The sequence below is a fragment of the Odontomachus brunneus genome, unplaced genomic scaffold, assembly GCF_010583005.1.
Source record: "Odontomachus brunneus isolate Ranch 3 - 2012 unplaced genomic scaffold, Obru_v1 Obru_scaffold_012, whole genome shotgun sequence".
Classification (NCBI taxonomy): Eukaryota; Metazoa; Arthropoda; class Insecta; order Hymenoptera; family Formicidae; genus Odontomachus; species Odontomachus brunneus.
In genome coordinates this window covers 1,082,187-1,098,197 of record NW_022639462.1, presented here as the reverse complement: position 1 = coordinate 1,098,197, position 16,011 = coordinate 1,082,187, and the positions used below count along the sequence as shown (strand labels likewise).

Sequence of the window (16,011 nt, the reverse complement as noted above, 5' to 3'; positions counted from 1 at the left end):
CGATGTTTATACATATACACTCGTATATGACATATAGATCAATGTGCACTTCAATAAAACTCGACGTCATGTGACTCGAGCAGTAACTACTATTTTAATTCACGTCGTCTAATACGCAATACTGCACGCTCAGAGCAATTGCGTCATGTTTTATAAATCCTACAGCAGCTAGGAAATACATATATTCACATTATATCTGGATATAAAGTGTAGTATTTGAAATACGCGAAATAGAACAGAATAATTTTACTTTCCTTCCTTGCTTGAGTATGCACATCGAGACATATGCACACAGAAAAATACATACTATATTCAAGTAAATGTCACTTGTTTCTAGTAAAAGTTCTTAGCATTTTAATCAAGAATATTGATTTAAAAATCCAAAATTCGGTTTGCTTGCTATATTGAGTCAAACTAACTTCTTCTTGAAGTTTTTTTATGATATTCTTGTAAAAAAAATTAATTCTTCTTTCAAATACATGATGATGAACTTTCCTCAAATTTATAATGAGTACATTTGATGATTGTTATCAAGAAATTTCTTTGTTAAAAAAATAGCTATTACTTGAAAGAAGGAAACTAAACAATCGCTCTTCTTAACACTAGAATGATATTTATTTGTGTGTGAATACGCAAAATTGCACATTATCAGATATATATTTACATTATATCATATATTATAAATTATCATATAGCACATTACGTAGATTTTTTAATTTGCTGAAAACGTTAAAGAAACAAGCGTAAATTCACCTTGCAGTTAAGCACGTGAGAACCACTTTATTTCCATCACTTTCCAACAATGATGTGAATGGAAATATTGTAACATCTACGGACCTCGAAGTTGAGCTAACAAAGCTTCATTTTTGCGACACTCGATAGTGAGCTGTCTGACCGCCGCAACATATTTACGTTGTTGTTCTACAAGAGTAACGAGTTGTCGACTGAGTGCATCTCGGCGATTTTTCTCATCGGCGCATCGTTTCTCTACCTGAATAAAAAATCATTTTATTGATCAAGTTTTTAGACTGCAATACTGTAGTATCGTGATTTTTTACAGTTACCATAGTTTTGTTGCGCTTCACCCCGGCAACGATTGTTTCGAACTGCTTCAGGAACTGTTCCTTGCCGCTCGCCGAAGCCATAGCTCTACAGTCAGATAAATAAAATTTAATTATTCATGTATTGTTAAGGCTACGATTGCTTTAATGCCATTGATATGTGTGAAGCGTACTCGTTATAATTATCCTGGATAGAATTCAGCAGCGACAATTCTTTGCTTAGATACAGCTTCGTGTCATCAAGGGTATTATATAATGTATAATACTGTTTAGTTTCCTTATGCTTGGCGGAAACTGTAATATTTGGTCAGAATTGATCGTGAATCTTATATTCGCGCATAAAGGTGACTTTAATTTAAAAAACCTTGATTGTAGAGCTCCATAAAACGTCGTTGATACTGCGTCAGTTCGGAGCGTACTGGAACATCGTCTAATTGCCTAGTTAAGGACGCGATAGTTCTGTTCTTTTTCGCTAGCTGCAACCGTACTCGCGTCACGGCATCCTTCTGATCCTCATATTCTTTGACGCGATCCTCTTCCTCCGTCGGAGCACCGTCCTCGATCTCTTGTAACATATCTCGAAGAAGATTTAAATCTGACTTGCATTGCTCCCGAAAATTGTGCTCCTGTTCCTTTAATCCGTCATGCACGGATAGAAGTTCCTCTAATCGTTTGAAAATGCTAAAAGGTACAAATATATAGAATAAATAGGATTATTAAAATATGTATCGATAAATAATATATAACGAGTTAATCCTTTCTATTGCTTCTAAGTACCTATTGTTATCATTTATTCCAATTTCTTGAATCTTCTTGAACGAACGTTCAATGGCTTCTCTCTTTGCACGACATTCTTTCGTTTTACCTACTATCTCAGCAAGTTTATCTGACAAACTGTCTTTTTCCTTTGTCAATTTGCGAGTTCTGGATTGCAACGTTGCTTTTTGTTTTTGTAATGCTACCAAAGCACGTGATGAGTCTGTGGCACCACTATCCTATATTCATACAAAAATAAAATAAAACATTAACATCATCATGAATCTTAATCGTATAACACATGTGTTTTGTATGGAAATTTACCTCTATTTCAGAAGTAGACATAGCTGCGTATTTTTCCGCCACTTTGGCAATCTCCTGCGCTTGTATACCAACGATATTTCCAACTGTACTCACGCTTAAACGTGCCTAGATAATAATCGTGATCATTAGCAATAACAGTTTAAATTAAAAATCATTTCATCTTTAGCAATTTCGAGATAAAACTAATTATATATATAACCAATTTATAAGAAAAATTGTTTTGTACTTTAAATTCTACATACCGAATTTTCTTCAATGACAGCTAAAGTAGCTGTAATATCTTCGGTGGTAATCTATAAAACATTAACATCAATCTTTCTAGTAATAAATATTACTGAGCAAATGGTTATGTGAACTTAAAAATAATTTAAAAATACTTTTTCACTTTTTTCATTACTCGACTCGTGTTTGGGATCGCCAGTTTTAGGTTCTACCGATGTTGATGTCGTAGTCGCAATGTTTTCAACAGCCTCAAATGGTGCTTCATATTCTAATACTGTGCTAATAAACCTGTTTGCTTCATCCTTCACAAAACCCTCTTTTTGTCTGAAGAATCGTCGCGGTTCATAGGCTTTCTAAAATAAATCAGATATTTAATATCATGCATGTCTACTGTGTACCACATGCTTATGATAAATTGTACCTTGACTGAGCGTAAATTTTTAATCATATTTTCTTTAGCTGTTCTTTCAGCCTCAGAATCCTCACTGAACGAATGTTTCTTATGAAATTGATTTAGAGCAAAAGATCTCACAAAGCTTGCCGTTTCTTGTCGCATTTCCATAGAACGTTTTATCAACCATTGAATAACCGGAAATATATGAATGCAGTCTAAACCTTGTATTTGATGTGGCTCTATTCGATATGGACAATTCATTTTAGGAAGCATAACTACAATTTTTTCTGTCAAGGATCTGCAATATATATTTCACAAAATGTATAAAAATGATTTCTTTACAGGTAAGTCTCTAAGTAAAAGACTCTATTGATATACTAGTAATAAAAAAAGCTGACAGAATATTTTAATTTACAAAATAATACTCACATTTTCTGACCAATTGTGAGATTCTCTTGGAAAAGCAAATCTACATCTACATCAAAGTTACATGATTCTATGCACCAGGTCATGCCACCAACCACCTAATCAAACATATTGTTTCAGAAGTTACATATATGTTAAAAATAAGTCAGAAATAATTCACAAACCTTATCAAAATTCGACAAACCCTTTATCCGTGCTCTGAAATAACCTGCTGCAACAAGTAAATCAATGATCTCTTGAAACTTTGTGGTTTGTTCCTCATCTTCGCGCACGTCAGCCTAAAAATACGTCATTAGAGATTCATAATATTATCATCTTTAAACACTATTTTATTTAAATTACCGCCAAGAAGATTTTACCAAACAGATGATGCTACGATATTACATATGTAGCAAAAAAAAATGCATACGAAAACTGATTTTAAAAACATAGAATCACGTACGTATATTTGATATTCTGATTTTAATGAATTTTAATACATTTTGGCAGCATTTAATAAATTTGTAGGATACACAAACGTCTTTACGTACTTCTGTACTTTCGGAGTGTTTTGGTAACCTTTTCGGCACATCGTTTAACATATTGCAGTTGTTTAATCTGCTGCACTACCCACACGTTATCGATTATCCAGTAGGATATTAATCTATTATATTCAATACAGCATTATGTACTTGTCACAACTTGTCATTAGCATCACATAAGAAACATTACTAAAGATCCAGCCATTTTGAATCACGGACCAAAAACTATCGCTAGAGAGTTAAGCCCATCGCACATGAGCTGACATAGGCTGCGTTCCTTTTGGGCGCACTTTAAGCGCTTATAAGCGTCACTCTATAGGTTTGTTCGAGTTGCTTGTACTATTCACACTTTTACACCTAATGCCCGTTGCACACTAGTGCACCTCATACAATACAAATTTTCCAAAATACGTTCTGAAGACGCTTTTAGGACGGAAGGATGTCATCAGAATAGTTTTAGGACGTCCTTTGAAAATGTTAGCTGTCTGAAAATAGCTGATATCCAATAAGTTTATTCGCATTAATTGAACTTTTTACACTTTCACACTTAGTGCACATTAATTCTTTAGAGGTTCTAAAAATGACGTCATGACTTCCGTTCGTGTTAAGCCCGTATCAGACTATAGATTAGGATTGAGATTGAATTGAAATTTAGCCAATCAGAGTAAAATTCACTAAGCTCAAATTTGGTGAATTTTGCTTTGATTGGCCAATTTTCAATTCAATCTCAATCTTAATCCTTAGTCAGATACGGGCTTTACGAGTGTAATTGCAATTTTGATACACTTTTTACACTTGATCCCAAGCAAGAGTGAAAAGTGTATCAGAATTGCATTTACACTCGTAACATGAACGAAAAACATGACGCCATTTTTAGAACCTCTAAAGAATTAATGTGCACTAAGTGTAAAAGTGTAAAAAATTCAATTAATGTGAATAAACTTATTGGATAGATATTAGCTATTTTCAGACAATTCACACTTTCAAAGGACGTCCTAAGAATATTCTGAGGACGTCCCTCCGTCCTGAAAACATATTCAGAATGTATTTTTAAAAATTTGTGTTGTTTGGAGTGCACTAATGTGCAACGGGCATTAGGTGTAAAAGTGTGAAAAGTACAAGCAACTCGAACAAACCTTATTAGCGTGTCAATTTGGCGACAATTTGATACCAAATTGTTTGCTGGGGAGATGCCGGACATGAAAACTTCGCCGACAAAATATTGACTTTTTTCTGCAAAGTTTACGTCTTGTTCCTTGCACAGAATTACAAACGCTTTTACATAACAAAAATGTATGCAAAAATAAATTGGAATATTTTAGTATTGCTCAATATGTAACAAAAATGAAAAAAATATGTTTAAGTTTAAATTTTGAGCTGTCAGTTAGTGCAATATTTGTTTAATACAAACATTCTGCAGGTTGTACATACCGAAATTATGGATGCTCCAATCAGGAAAATTTCAAAGATTACTACTGCACTTTCAGAATTTAGTTTTGATGCCAAAACAGATACGAAAAGTTTGCAGAAAAGTTAATTGATGCTTTCCAATTGCAATATCCCTAGACACTTTCATGCACATGGTCACACAAGTTACATTCCAATTGTCATAATCGTCGACACAACATTATACATCCGTATTCAGCTCGAGGGCTACTAGTCGGCTGTGTAAACTAGTGTTTTCTAGTGAAAATTAAAGTTAATAAGCGTAGCGGCTTGAAAAGAGACAGACATTTGCGACGTGAAGTGGATAATATCTTTTTTATTATTTAGATTTTATTATTTATTATTAAAAAATACCAAAATATAAGCATAGTTGAAAAATAATCCTAACCTTATCCGACATACATACATAAATATACACTTTGTTCCAATTGAATCGTGCACAACGTTACACTTTGTACATTCTGTGTACATATGTGTCAAGATGTGTTAAGCAATTGGAAAGCACCCTATGATTACATACGGTTAGGTTTTCCGCGTAAATTAACATTGGTTAATGCGAAATGAAAATGATATCGCAAATTACCTTTGCTAATTATATTAAAATTCAAATAACAAGTAATATATTCTTCAAAAGGCTATTCGTAAACTACGCTTGCGCCTACAACACTCTTTTCTAAAAACTCTTTCTTTGATGTACCCGGTAGACAAGCTATTTGAAGAATTCATCAGAAAAGTAGCAAGAGCCTATTTTGGAAAGAATACGAATGGCAACGTGGTGTTCACAATTACGTAACTATGTGTAAGAAAATTGAAATGACAACGTAGCACACTTGCATAACATCTGTGAAAAGATGATAAGGGTATCATGTTAGCGCCTATTTGACGATCGTTTTTATCCCATAAGTATCTATGTGTACATAAATTCGATATCGTTGGTAAATGATGATAACGTTTTCTACTTTTTGATGATCACTCTACGTTATCGATGCTTATCAAATTCGTCGCTCGCTCCGGCATCCCCTTGCATTAACAATAAAGGTACGAAAAATATAATTTTTATTAAAATTAAATCATTTTATTAAATCATATTATCAAAAAATTATATTACACTGTGTTCAGTATAACATATATAGACAAAATGTAAGGCGTTTATATCGATCGAAGAAGTGGTGTAGTGTCTAAGCAAGAGACTCATAATCCAAAGATGCTTCATGGTCCAAGTTCGAGTCCCAGTGAGAATTTTTAAATGTGATGTAACATTGGAATCAAATAATTAAAATTTTCAAGTAAAATCAGCAAACGCTGTAATTGGTTTAGGATTTTATTTCCTCCATACTGACAATAGGCTCGTTTCGGTTAGACTCCTTTCTGAAACGCTTATTTGTGTTAGCCATTTTGCGGAGTTTTTTGATGGTGAGATTCCGAATATCCTGTGCAGTAAGGTAAACATCGAATTCTCGCTCTAATGTTTGCTTGACCTCGACTACCGTCATCGAATCCATACCGATTTCCGATAGCGGAGTGTGATAACCGACTATTTTTATATCTTTCAGCCCTGTGTTAGTAAAGACGAAAGAATTAAGGATTTTGGTTTCTCGTCACTGTTATCAATGATACGAATGGTAATGTCAGATGTGAGAAATAACTCACAATATTTTTGTAAAATATATTCGAAAAAAAAGATATGTCCATAAAATAAAACATGCGATCGATTGCGTAAATTTGTAAAATACTATCAACATTTTTCTATTGTAGTAATGATCCAGGGATTCTCTAAGAAATACTGAACTGTAAAATTAATGTCAAATGCAGCCTATCTATTTACTATGTAAAATTGTTGTTTTAATTGTACATTCATTTTCTGATTACTGATGGAAATGAGATGTTTTCAGCTTATCTTTCAAATTTGTTCAGTTGATCATAAAAGATATATTTACGGATATATTTTTTATTGTAACGCATCTTGCGATAGTTCTGAGCGCGCATTTTCTCGATTTCGATGTCATCTAACAAATTAACCACGTCGATGGTAAACAAGTCTTAAACAGATACTATAGCAATTAAGAACATAAGCAGAAAAGTCACGTCACACGCAATAAATATTTTCTATCCATGAAGAAACTTACCCATGATATTTGCAACGGTCTCTAAAATGTTCATCTCTCCTTTTAGATCCGTTTCCTTCTTTGCCACGACCATACTACCCACGATAGGTCGACTTTGCACCAAGAAAGCATCTAGTGACTGTAGACAGGACAATATTTTCTGCTGCAATTTACCTCCAATAACTAATTCCTTATTATCCTCCATCATGTCAACAACGAGACCGACATCACCCACCACGCCCCATTGTATAGCCATCCCAGGGAATCCGTCCTGCACTCTCTTCTCGCAAATTCTCTCTATGATAGAATTGGCCATAGAATAATTAGTTTGCCCGCCATTACCTTGGCCGCATGAGACAGACGAGAAAATTATGAAGTGTCGAAGATCGGGGCACATTCTTCTGGATAGTTCGTCAAGCATTTTTGTGGCCTTCGCCTTCGGCTTGAATGATTCTTCGAAGGTCTCAACGGTTTGGTTCTTGTAGATAGCATCCTTCAGTACTACCGCGAGGTTAAATACAGCGTCCACTGGTCCCATTACCGCGGCGGAATTTAAGATACTTGCGCAGTCTTTATGAATAGATGCATCAGCACCTATAATGATTTGTACATCCACTTTATAGGACTTCCATAGTTCTACTCTTGAACGTTGATAACCATTTCGAATCCCAGTCCGTGAAGTCAGGACAAGCTTCCGGGCTCCGCGCAGAATCAGCCAATCGGCCAATTCCAAACCAAAACCACCGAGGCCGCCCAAAATAATGTAAGATTTATGAGGCTCGCAGAAAAATCGGGGATAAGCGAGAATAGGAAGGTCCAGTGGCTCGTTTTCGTCGCGTATCTTAATTAGTACCTGAAAATAAGAATAGTAACTATCAAATTTGACGTGAACGTGCAGGAAGAATTTTCGCGTAATCATGAATATTTCGCTCGTTTCTATGAGAATAATTACCTTTCCTATGTGCTTACCAGCTGCCATGTACCTGAAAGCAGCTTCTATTTCGGTCTTTTCGAAGACCTTCCTCGGGAGCGGTTTTATCACGCGCTTTTTTAAACCTTGCGAAAATAAGTCATATAAGTGTCTCTTTGTTTCTTCGGAGGCGCAGGTTATTTTGTCCAACATAACGCCGTGGAAACTAATGCCTCTCGCGAAAACCATTTTATCTAAGATATTATTGGAAATTAAATCGTATTTTCCTATTTCAAGAAATCGACCACCTCTCGCCAAACAGCGAACAGATGCTTGAAGTTTATTCTCAGCTAGAGAATTTAGCACGATATCTACACCCCGACCGTGTGTTTGCTGGACGATCATTTGTACGAAGCTTGTATCGCGAGAATTGCCAATATGATCATCAGGTATAGAGGGGAAAGTTTCTCTAATAAATTGTCGTTTCTCAGGTGTTCCGACTGTTGTAAAAATTTCGCATCCTTCGTTTAGTGCGAGATTAATCGCGGCTAAACCAATACCACCGCTGCCCAAATGAATGAGAACTTTATCCCCTTTCTTAATTTTTCCTTTCATGTACAGAGCATAGTAACATGTAGCATAAGCGCACGGAACTGTGGCAGCGTCCTCAAATGTCCACTCGTCAGGTATAATCCAGGATATAATGAAATCATCTATTAGAATATTTGATATTGCTCTAAAAAAGAAAATGGTTTTACAGTCAGTTTAATATAGTTTTCTTGATAATACAAGGCATAAAATGCCTTCAATTAACCACTTGTCTGGTATTGATGCGTTTCTGCGTCAAAGAAAGGATGTACCAAAAAGGACATTGACGCAATAATGTGCCCATGTTTTATATTTCTCTAATCAGCAAAATTTTCATGGTACTCGATAATAGGTGTTTTGGGTTGCTTCATACGAATTTAATGTAAAAATTTCAAAATTCAAAATGATGAGTCCAATGTGATGACCAACATTTTTGAGAAATTCGACGAATGGTTAGATTATCATGAAAATTAGTAATAAAGGATTTTATGACTCCTCAACTACGATTTTTCTTGTGTTTTTTGGGATCTTAAATACGAATTTGGACGTCAACATTCTAAAATTTGAAATGGCAAATCCAATCTAATCATCAAAACGTTTAAATAATCCCAGTTCAAAGACTTCAAGATCTTCGAGGACGAACTTTCATAACAGCTCGCCACTTTATGGAATTTTTAAAAAATTCTAATTGCCATATTAAATTTTTTGAATTTTGAGTTTTGCAATTTTAATTCCAAATACACATCCAGCGATTCGAAAAATATTTTAGTACTGACTTTTATAAAAATCGAACAGCATTTTCATTTTGCTCTTTTTTAGCTCAGTTGATGCGGATTTTCGCTATCAGTCAAGTAGTTAATAGCTAAATTTAAAATCTATCCAAATAGTGTCGTTATAGAATTATATGTTTTAAATATAGACAAAAATTCGAGCAGTAGTATCCCACCTATAAGAAGTAAAACCCATTATTCGCTGCCCACTTTTATCAAAACCAGCAACTTCGTAACCAAATATAGAATCAACGTCTCGTCTGATTGATGCAAAGGATTCCAGAAGAAGTTTACCGGTAGCTATCATAATATCTTTGAAATTAAGCGTTGCATAAACTATGTTTATACTATGCTTGATATTGGCAGATACTCGTCCTTCAACCCAACGGAACGTGCTGAGATCACCTAGAGTCTAATGAAAATTAATTTTATTATATTATTATAAACAAAAGTATTTGTGTCAAATAGAAAGTTTCAAATTTAAACGGCATTTATCGTTTCGATATTTTACACACAGTCTATTGCTGTTCACAGTATGTGAAACAAATATCATTTTGTCTCGATTTCTTTTACTTTATTTTCTTGAATAAATACGTTAACACACCTGTTGAAGAACATAGCCACACTGCACAGGTCTCGGCTCTGGCACAGGTAACGGAAAGTGTCTGTAAGAGCCCCAAATTTTGCCGGGACGTAAGACGTTAATTGGCAAGTTCAGTTGCAATTGCTTCATGTAGAATGGCTCTTGCAAGGAAAACTTGGGCGCATCCTTGTCTTGAATAAATATGCATTCAATCATTTCCCCACTTGGCTCTTTTCGTAAACAATTAACAAGTCCTAATACACCGCACTCCGAATCACCTTCTGCAACTACTATTACTTTTTTATTTTTTGTATTTGCATTCAACTCGTTTTCTATATCCATTGCGTCTTTCAGCTTGTCAATCCACGAGAATTCGTGATTGCTTATATGTACGACTTCTCGAATCTTCACGGTGTTTAGCGCCTTTTTTAAAAGTACTAGAACCTCTCGTTCCGTACGTTTCTCCAGGATAACATTCAGATTATTGCGTTGCAGTAACGAGTGATCGTAAGTCATACTGAGATCCTCTCTGCTCAGCAAAAAGCCTCCAGTCATTACACTGGACAATAATTTGTTTGTAAAGTGTATATCTTTAGTTAAAATTCCAACACCAACGGCCATTAAGCAAACGTTGTCTTTCGCCAGTTTTTCAAACTGTACGATCGTCAGATTTGGAGGCAAAGAGGAATTGTTGAATCTATTGGCCGTTGCGACCAACGTAAGTTTAGATCGTACTAATGGCACGTTATTTAGAACTTCTTGAACAATTGGAGTAACCAAATCCTGCAACAGGATTTTGTCGTTATCCTCGACGTACTCGATTACTTTGACGTTTTTCAATTCATAGCACTCAAGTGCAATGTCCACCGATATTTTCACCGCTTCTTTCAAGGACACTAAGGCGTGATCGCGATAAGCAGTGAATCTGTATTCCTCGTGTATTGCTTCGGCGCATGTCAACCGACGAGATATGACCGTAGCTTTGAGTCCGGAAATTTCTATTCCTCCGGATACTATTGCATCTATAGAATCGTAGACGCGTACGGGTAAGTCTGTAATAAAATTTGATATTTTGACATGAGAATAGGAATCTTTTACGTTAAAATTATAGCGAATTAAGGAATTTTTTTAGAATAAACCGAAGATTCTCTTACCTCTTTCTCCAACAGGGAGATTCTGAACCTGCATTAAGTGATATGTAGGATCGATTACCAATTTGTCAATTTGGATCGGTATGTAAATACTTCTTGAGTCGAGCGACAGAATTTTCATTTGCAACATATTGTCCATGAATACTACCCAGTTTGACAGCCATTTAATATGACCTATCTTTCCTGTGATCGAGGCACTCTTCAGCGAACGAAATAAATCGGTATACTGATAGCCATGAAGACGTAACTCCTTATAAATATCTGCGGTATTCATGTACTCCTCATCATCCTCGTGCTTGGACAGAAATTGGACAGGTAACTTTTCACTCGCGATATCGTCAGGTACTCTCGCGACTCCACTTACGATAACATTGTTTCCTTCTATAATCTCAAAGTTGTTACTGTCTACAAGAATATCAAGAAAATATTACCAATTAAAACTGCATTGTAAGTATCGAAATATCGAAAATTGTGTCTCAAATATCTGTGAAAGGATTTACCTTGGATTATTAAAATTAATTCCAGTTCATCTTTGTTTGATAAATAAGTGGTGCGAACGAATTTAACATTTTCAAATACAATTGGTGTTTTGCGAAAGTCAATGGCGCTCAACCGACTAATCATATGCCAAATTAGAAAAAGATAACCGGTAGCTGGTAACAGATTTTTCCCATCGATTACATGACCAGACATGTATTCGTAGTCTGCACTAGCGGTTTTAATATTGACGGCTACTTCTCTGTTAAACATTTTTTCTTCACCTTTATAATGGACGAGGTAATAGTCCTCAGAGTGATTCCATCTGTAATAGTCATAGTAGAACAATAAAATACGGAAAAGGGAAAATGTTATTCTTTCATACATTGAAAAACGTACCTGACGAGAGGAGAAATCATTGGTGTCCCACGACTAACCGGAAATTGCATTGGAGGATATAAATTTGAAATTTGCGGCTGGAAGCCTGTATTATAAATATCACCAATTCCTTCTAAAACATCTTGTATGGTATTCGCATGGCTATGTTTACACAATGAAATCAACGTTATCGTTGATTTCAACGACTTTGTTATGATTGATTGAAAAACATTGTGCGGCATCATCTCGACAAATACTATATCTTTTGATATCAAAGGTATAATATTTTCTAATGGTACCGGGTACAATATACCGTCTACATAATATTTCGCCACACTTGCGCATGAGTTGTCGAATTCAATACGAGATCTACCCAACCATGTTATGCCGCGACTTTTTGGAGACTGCAGCGGTAATAGGCGGCTAAAATGCTCCAAAACTTGCGATCTGACAGACTCAAAGTATTTGCATCGATTTGCAGTAATATCATCAATCTGAAAAAACGATATTTAATTTCAAGTACGCATGTCTGCATAGATATGGTGATTATAAAATTAATATCCATCCCTTGAATTATTTAACTCTTAGAGTACTTAGTAGGGAAGCGTATGTATTTGCTCATTTCAGGCTACATTTTAAAGAGGCGTTTTCACACTGGAAAGCGTCGTTATGGCCTGCAAACATATACAGATGGTATCTGACGCAAGATATACAAAATCATATGTGAGGGTAGAGCGCATCAATTTGACTACGAGCATCTCTGTCATTTTGCAAACGACGAGGTAGAATTTTGACATATTAAAGGAAGAAAAAGGACGAACCAGAGCGCGCAACATTGTGAAATGAGCTCTGTTAGTGCAAAATTTCATTCTTTACACGTTCCAAATTTCTATTTTTACAAGTGATTTTATATGCTTGCTTCAGATAGCCTTTATATTTGCACGGAATAGCAGCGATCGGATGAAAATCGGTTACATAGAATATACAGTTCTGCATTGTTCCGCATTCTCTTAGAATTAATAAGTCACTGTATATAATACCTGTATTTTGGATTGCTCAAATGCAATGCCCATATAATATGCCATCAAAATTGTTTCTTCAATAGTGAAAATTCCATCAACATATTCGCAAATTAAGTCACCAATGGAGTGGCCAATCATGTAATCGGGTACGATACCAATATGCGTTAAAAGATCCACTAGACCAATCTACATTGTTGTTCAGAAAAAATCATATTTTTAATTGAGTTATATTAGGTTTCATGTGTACTGTGTAAGTTTTAATATGTGTCTGTATGTATAATTGAGTGGTTAAAAGGTAAATCAGGTAAACCAGGTAGGTCAGTCATTGTTCGTTAAAAAGTTATTAAGATAAAAAGTTAGATAATAATTAACCCGTAGTGTCAGTCAGTTGGCTGCTGCTGTGTTACATTCAGTTACATACGCGCGCATACACACACACACACACACACACACACTGCTCGCCTGCACGCGCGCTCGCCCGCCCGACGGGGCAATCAATGTGTGTGTGTGTGTGTAGCAGGCATCTTCCTAGCCTACAAATTCGATGTTTTAGTATATACAGTGTCCAAAAATTACATTCATTTTATGCAAATTCTTTTGTTAATAACTTTTTAACGAACAACGATCGACGGCTAAAACCTTTAGAAGGTTACCTCAGGAGGGTTACCTCTATAATAATATATGTGAAGGCCAAGGTCATTGGAGCTGGGTCCCCTAAACCCCACTATTACCCTTACCTGTACAGCAATAGTTGCTACGAATGATTTTAAAACGCTGTTGCAAGTGAATTTGTTTTCGTCCGTTAGAATATCTGTGACGTACATATCATGCTGTTTTAATATCGCATTGCATTTTTCAATTGCCTTGGCAAACACTGGCAGCTTCATCAATTCTTCATGTATCAAAATCAAATATGTTAATGATAAAATCAAATGTATTAATGACACATGAGTTCGAGTTGTAGTCAGATTATAGGCAAAAGTATATATTGTTTATACAATATAACAAGTTATAAGTTACTTTAATAATTATTAGCATACCTATATTACACCACACAACGTCTGTCCTTGAAAATACAAAGCAGATTGGTTTCCTTACATTTCCAATTTTCTTTATTGTGTTAGGAGCTGTTTTCGATCCTGCTATAGTATATCCTCTATACGGGTGCCCTTCAATATTTTCAGCATGAACACGATGCAGAAGAGCAACGTATTCCACATCTAGCTCTCGACTATTTACCTACCTCCGAAAAGTTACATATACATATTTTGATACAAATAATTGTTTTATTCTGAGATAAATATTGTTTTACTATACTGACTCTTATAAAGTAATAATATAATCAGACAACTTACATCATCTAAGAGAGTTTTAACAGCCTCCTCAGTACGACCAGATACAACTACAAGTCTAGGTAAATCGTCTGATGATGCATTGTTGATTTTATTTTTGGGATTCGATTTCAACAATATGTGACAATTTGCACCGCCAAATCCGAAAGAATTAATACATATGTAACCACCTTTATATGAGGTAGGTTCGGTAACGATCTTTACTCTGCCTTCAATTATAGCAGTAATTTCCTTTCGCGGTATTTCATAATGTATATTTGGTGGAATTATACCAGTTTCCATTGCTATCAATACCTAAAAATGTTTAAACGCTTTAATTATAATAGGAATAATAGAAGCATAACTGCGGGGTTGTAAATAAGATGCAAAATTTAAATACATATATAGTAACTAAATTTTAACGCTACTATTCCTGTTATTCACATACTTTCGTCACTTGGCAAAGAAAACTGGTAGGTTCCGAATGCCCAATATTCGATTTTATCGAACCCATCAACAAAGGAGCAGTTCTTTTTGAGCATAAAGCTTGATCAATAGCACCAACTTCTACAGTATCTCCTGCTTTAGTACCCGTTGCGTGAGCCTCTATGTAAGATAGCTCTTTAGGTGTAACACCGCAATCATCATAAAACTCTTCTAATAAATTTTTCTGCATGCTGAGTGAAGGATACATAATGCCTTCTTCCTTGAAGCCGTCACAATTGGTTTTAGCGTAGACGAAAGTCGCATAGATTCGTCTTGCATCCTTTGCTTTTTGCAGGTAAATTACCGCGATAGTTTCACTGCGCACATAACCAGAACCACTAATGTCGAAAGGCTTACAGTAACCATTATTGGAGAGAACTCCTGCAAATATTCACAATCGCTGATTATAAGAGCGACTGTTTGATTTGCTATTGTCACAGTGCTTCCACATAAACAACAAATGTAAGACGAAAGAATACTTTTCTTGAATATAACTTACCAAGTCGATCATACTGAAGAGTTATATTGGGATTTGAACACAGATTGGCGCCTCCTACGATGGCCGCGTCGCATTCTCCACTTCGTATCATCCTGTAAGCTTCCGCCATAGTGTAGCTGCATGAACTGCAGGCCGAGTCCACGACATAAGATGGTCCATTAAGACCGAACCAGTTAGAAATGCTGTTTGCTAACCAATATTTACTAGACCTTATAACTGGGAATCCAGGTATCTAGTTGCAAATAGATAAACTTTATGTAAGTTTTTCTCTCTCTGTTGTGTGCATGTCTGCTGCCTTGCATATATAGGGTTTCCGTTAACTTATAGAGAAGTCATGGTGTATACAGGTAGATTAAGTTAAACTGAACAAAATATTCTTCAATCATTTTCCTCTATCATTTTTAATTAAAAAAAAATTGGGACATTATCGCGCATGACTGTGAAAAATTTTTATATTAATAACTATGTACGTGATCATTTGAAAAATGTTGGAGAGAGAGAGAGAGAGAGAGAGAGAGAGAGAGAGAGAGAGAGAGAGAGAGAGAGAGAGAGAGAGAGAGA

At 35.4% G+C, this 16,011-nt stretch overlaps 2 protein-coding genes across 3 annotated transcripts in view; both read right to left on the bottom strand.

The window, feature by feature from the left end:
• Positions 1–596: 596 nt before the first annotated feature.
• Positions 597–3,936, bottom strand: LOC116840884 (coiled-coil domain-containing protein 93). Of its 2 annotated transcripts, none has more exons than XM_032808207.1 (12): positions 3,714–3,936; positions 3,348–3,461; positions 3,187–3,281; positions 2,785–3,055; positions 2,519–2,716; positions 2,384–2,434; positions 2,142–2,246; positions 1,839–2,056; positions 1,426–1,742; positions 1,235–1,355; positions 1,065–1,149; positions 597–991 (listed from the first exon to the last, which is right to left on the bottom strand). In XM_032808207.1, the coding sequence occupies exons 1-12, from the start codon at positions 3,762–3,764 to the stop codon at positions 830–832; spliced, it is 1,788 nt and encodes a 595-aa protein (XP_032664098.1). In that variant the 5' UTR covers positions 3,765–3,936; the 3' UTR covers positions 597–829. The 2 variants fall into 2 exon arrangements, with proteins under 2 accessions (XP_032664098.1, XP_032664099.1); XM_032808208.1 differs by having other exon boundaries at positions 3,368–3,461; positions 3,714–3,752.
• A 2,384-nt stretch (positions 3,937–6,320) lies between these two features.
• LOC116840876 (fatty acid synthase-like) overlaps positions 6,321–16,011 on the bottom strand; it is a 15,853-nt gene continuing 6,162 nt past the window's right edge. The window contains exons 4-17 of the mRNA XM_032808192.1: positions 15,451–15,682; positions 14,914–15,332; positions 14,490–14,780; positions 14,175–14,373; positions 13,872–14,026; positions 13,153–13,320; positions 12,134–12,606; positions 11,758–12,059; positions 11,261–11,662; positions 10,128–11,158; positions 9,700–9,935; positions 8,208–8,901; positions 7,277–8,108; positions 6,321–6,705 (exon numbers count right to left, since the gene is read on the bottom strand). Of these exons, the coding sequence (XP_032664083.1) occupies positions 6,464–6,705; positions 7,277–8,108; positions 8,208–8,901; positions 9,700–9,935; positions 10,128–11,158; positions 11,261–11,662; positions 11,758–12,059; positions 12,134–12,606; positions 13,153–13,320; positions 13,872–14,026; positions 14,175–14,373; positions 14,490–14,780; positions 14,914–15,332; positions 15,451–15,682 (5,676 nt within the window). The 3' untranslated portion in view covers positions 6,321–6,463. The remainder of the gene's footprint in view (positions 6,706–7,276; positions 8,109–8,207; positions 8,902–9,699; positions 9,936–10,127; positions 11,159–11,260; positions 11,663–11,757; positions 12,060–12,133; positions 12,607–13,152; positions 13,321–13,871; positions 14,027–14,174; positions 14,374–14,489; positions 14,781–14,913; positions 15,333–15,450; positions 15,683–16,011) is intronic.

Bases quoted from the DNA above. Each gene is read 5' to 3' on its own strand.
- LOC116840884 (XM_032808207.1), bottom strand. From the start codon at position 3,764: ATGTTAAACGATGTGCCGAAAAGGTTACCAAAACACTCCGAAAGTACA. The intron at 2,057-2,141 runs GTAAATTTCCAT...GTATGAATATAG, and splicing joins TGTCTACTTCTGAAATAGAG to GATAGTGGTGCCACAGACTC. The intron at 1,150-1,234 runs GTACGCTTCACA...ATCTGACTGTAG, and splicing joins ATCCAGGATAATTATAACGA to AGCTATGGCTTCGGCGAGCG.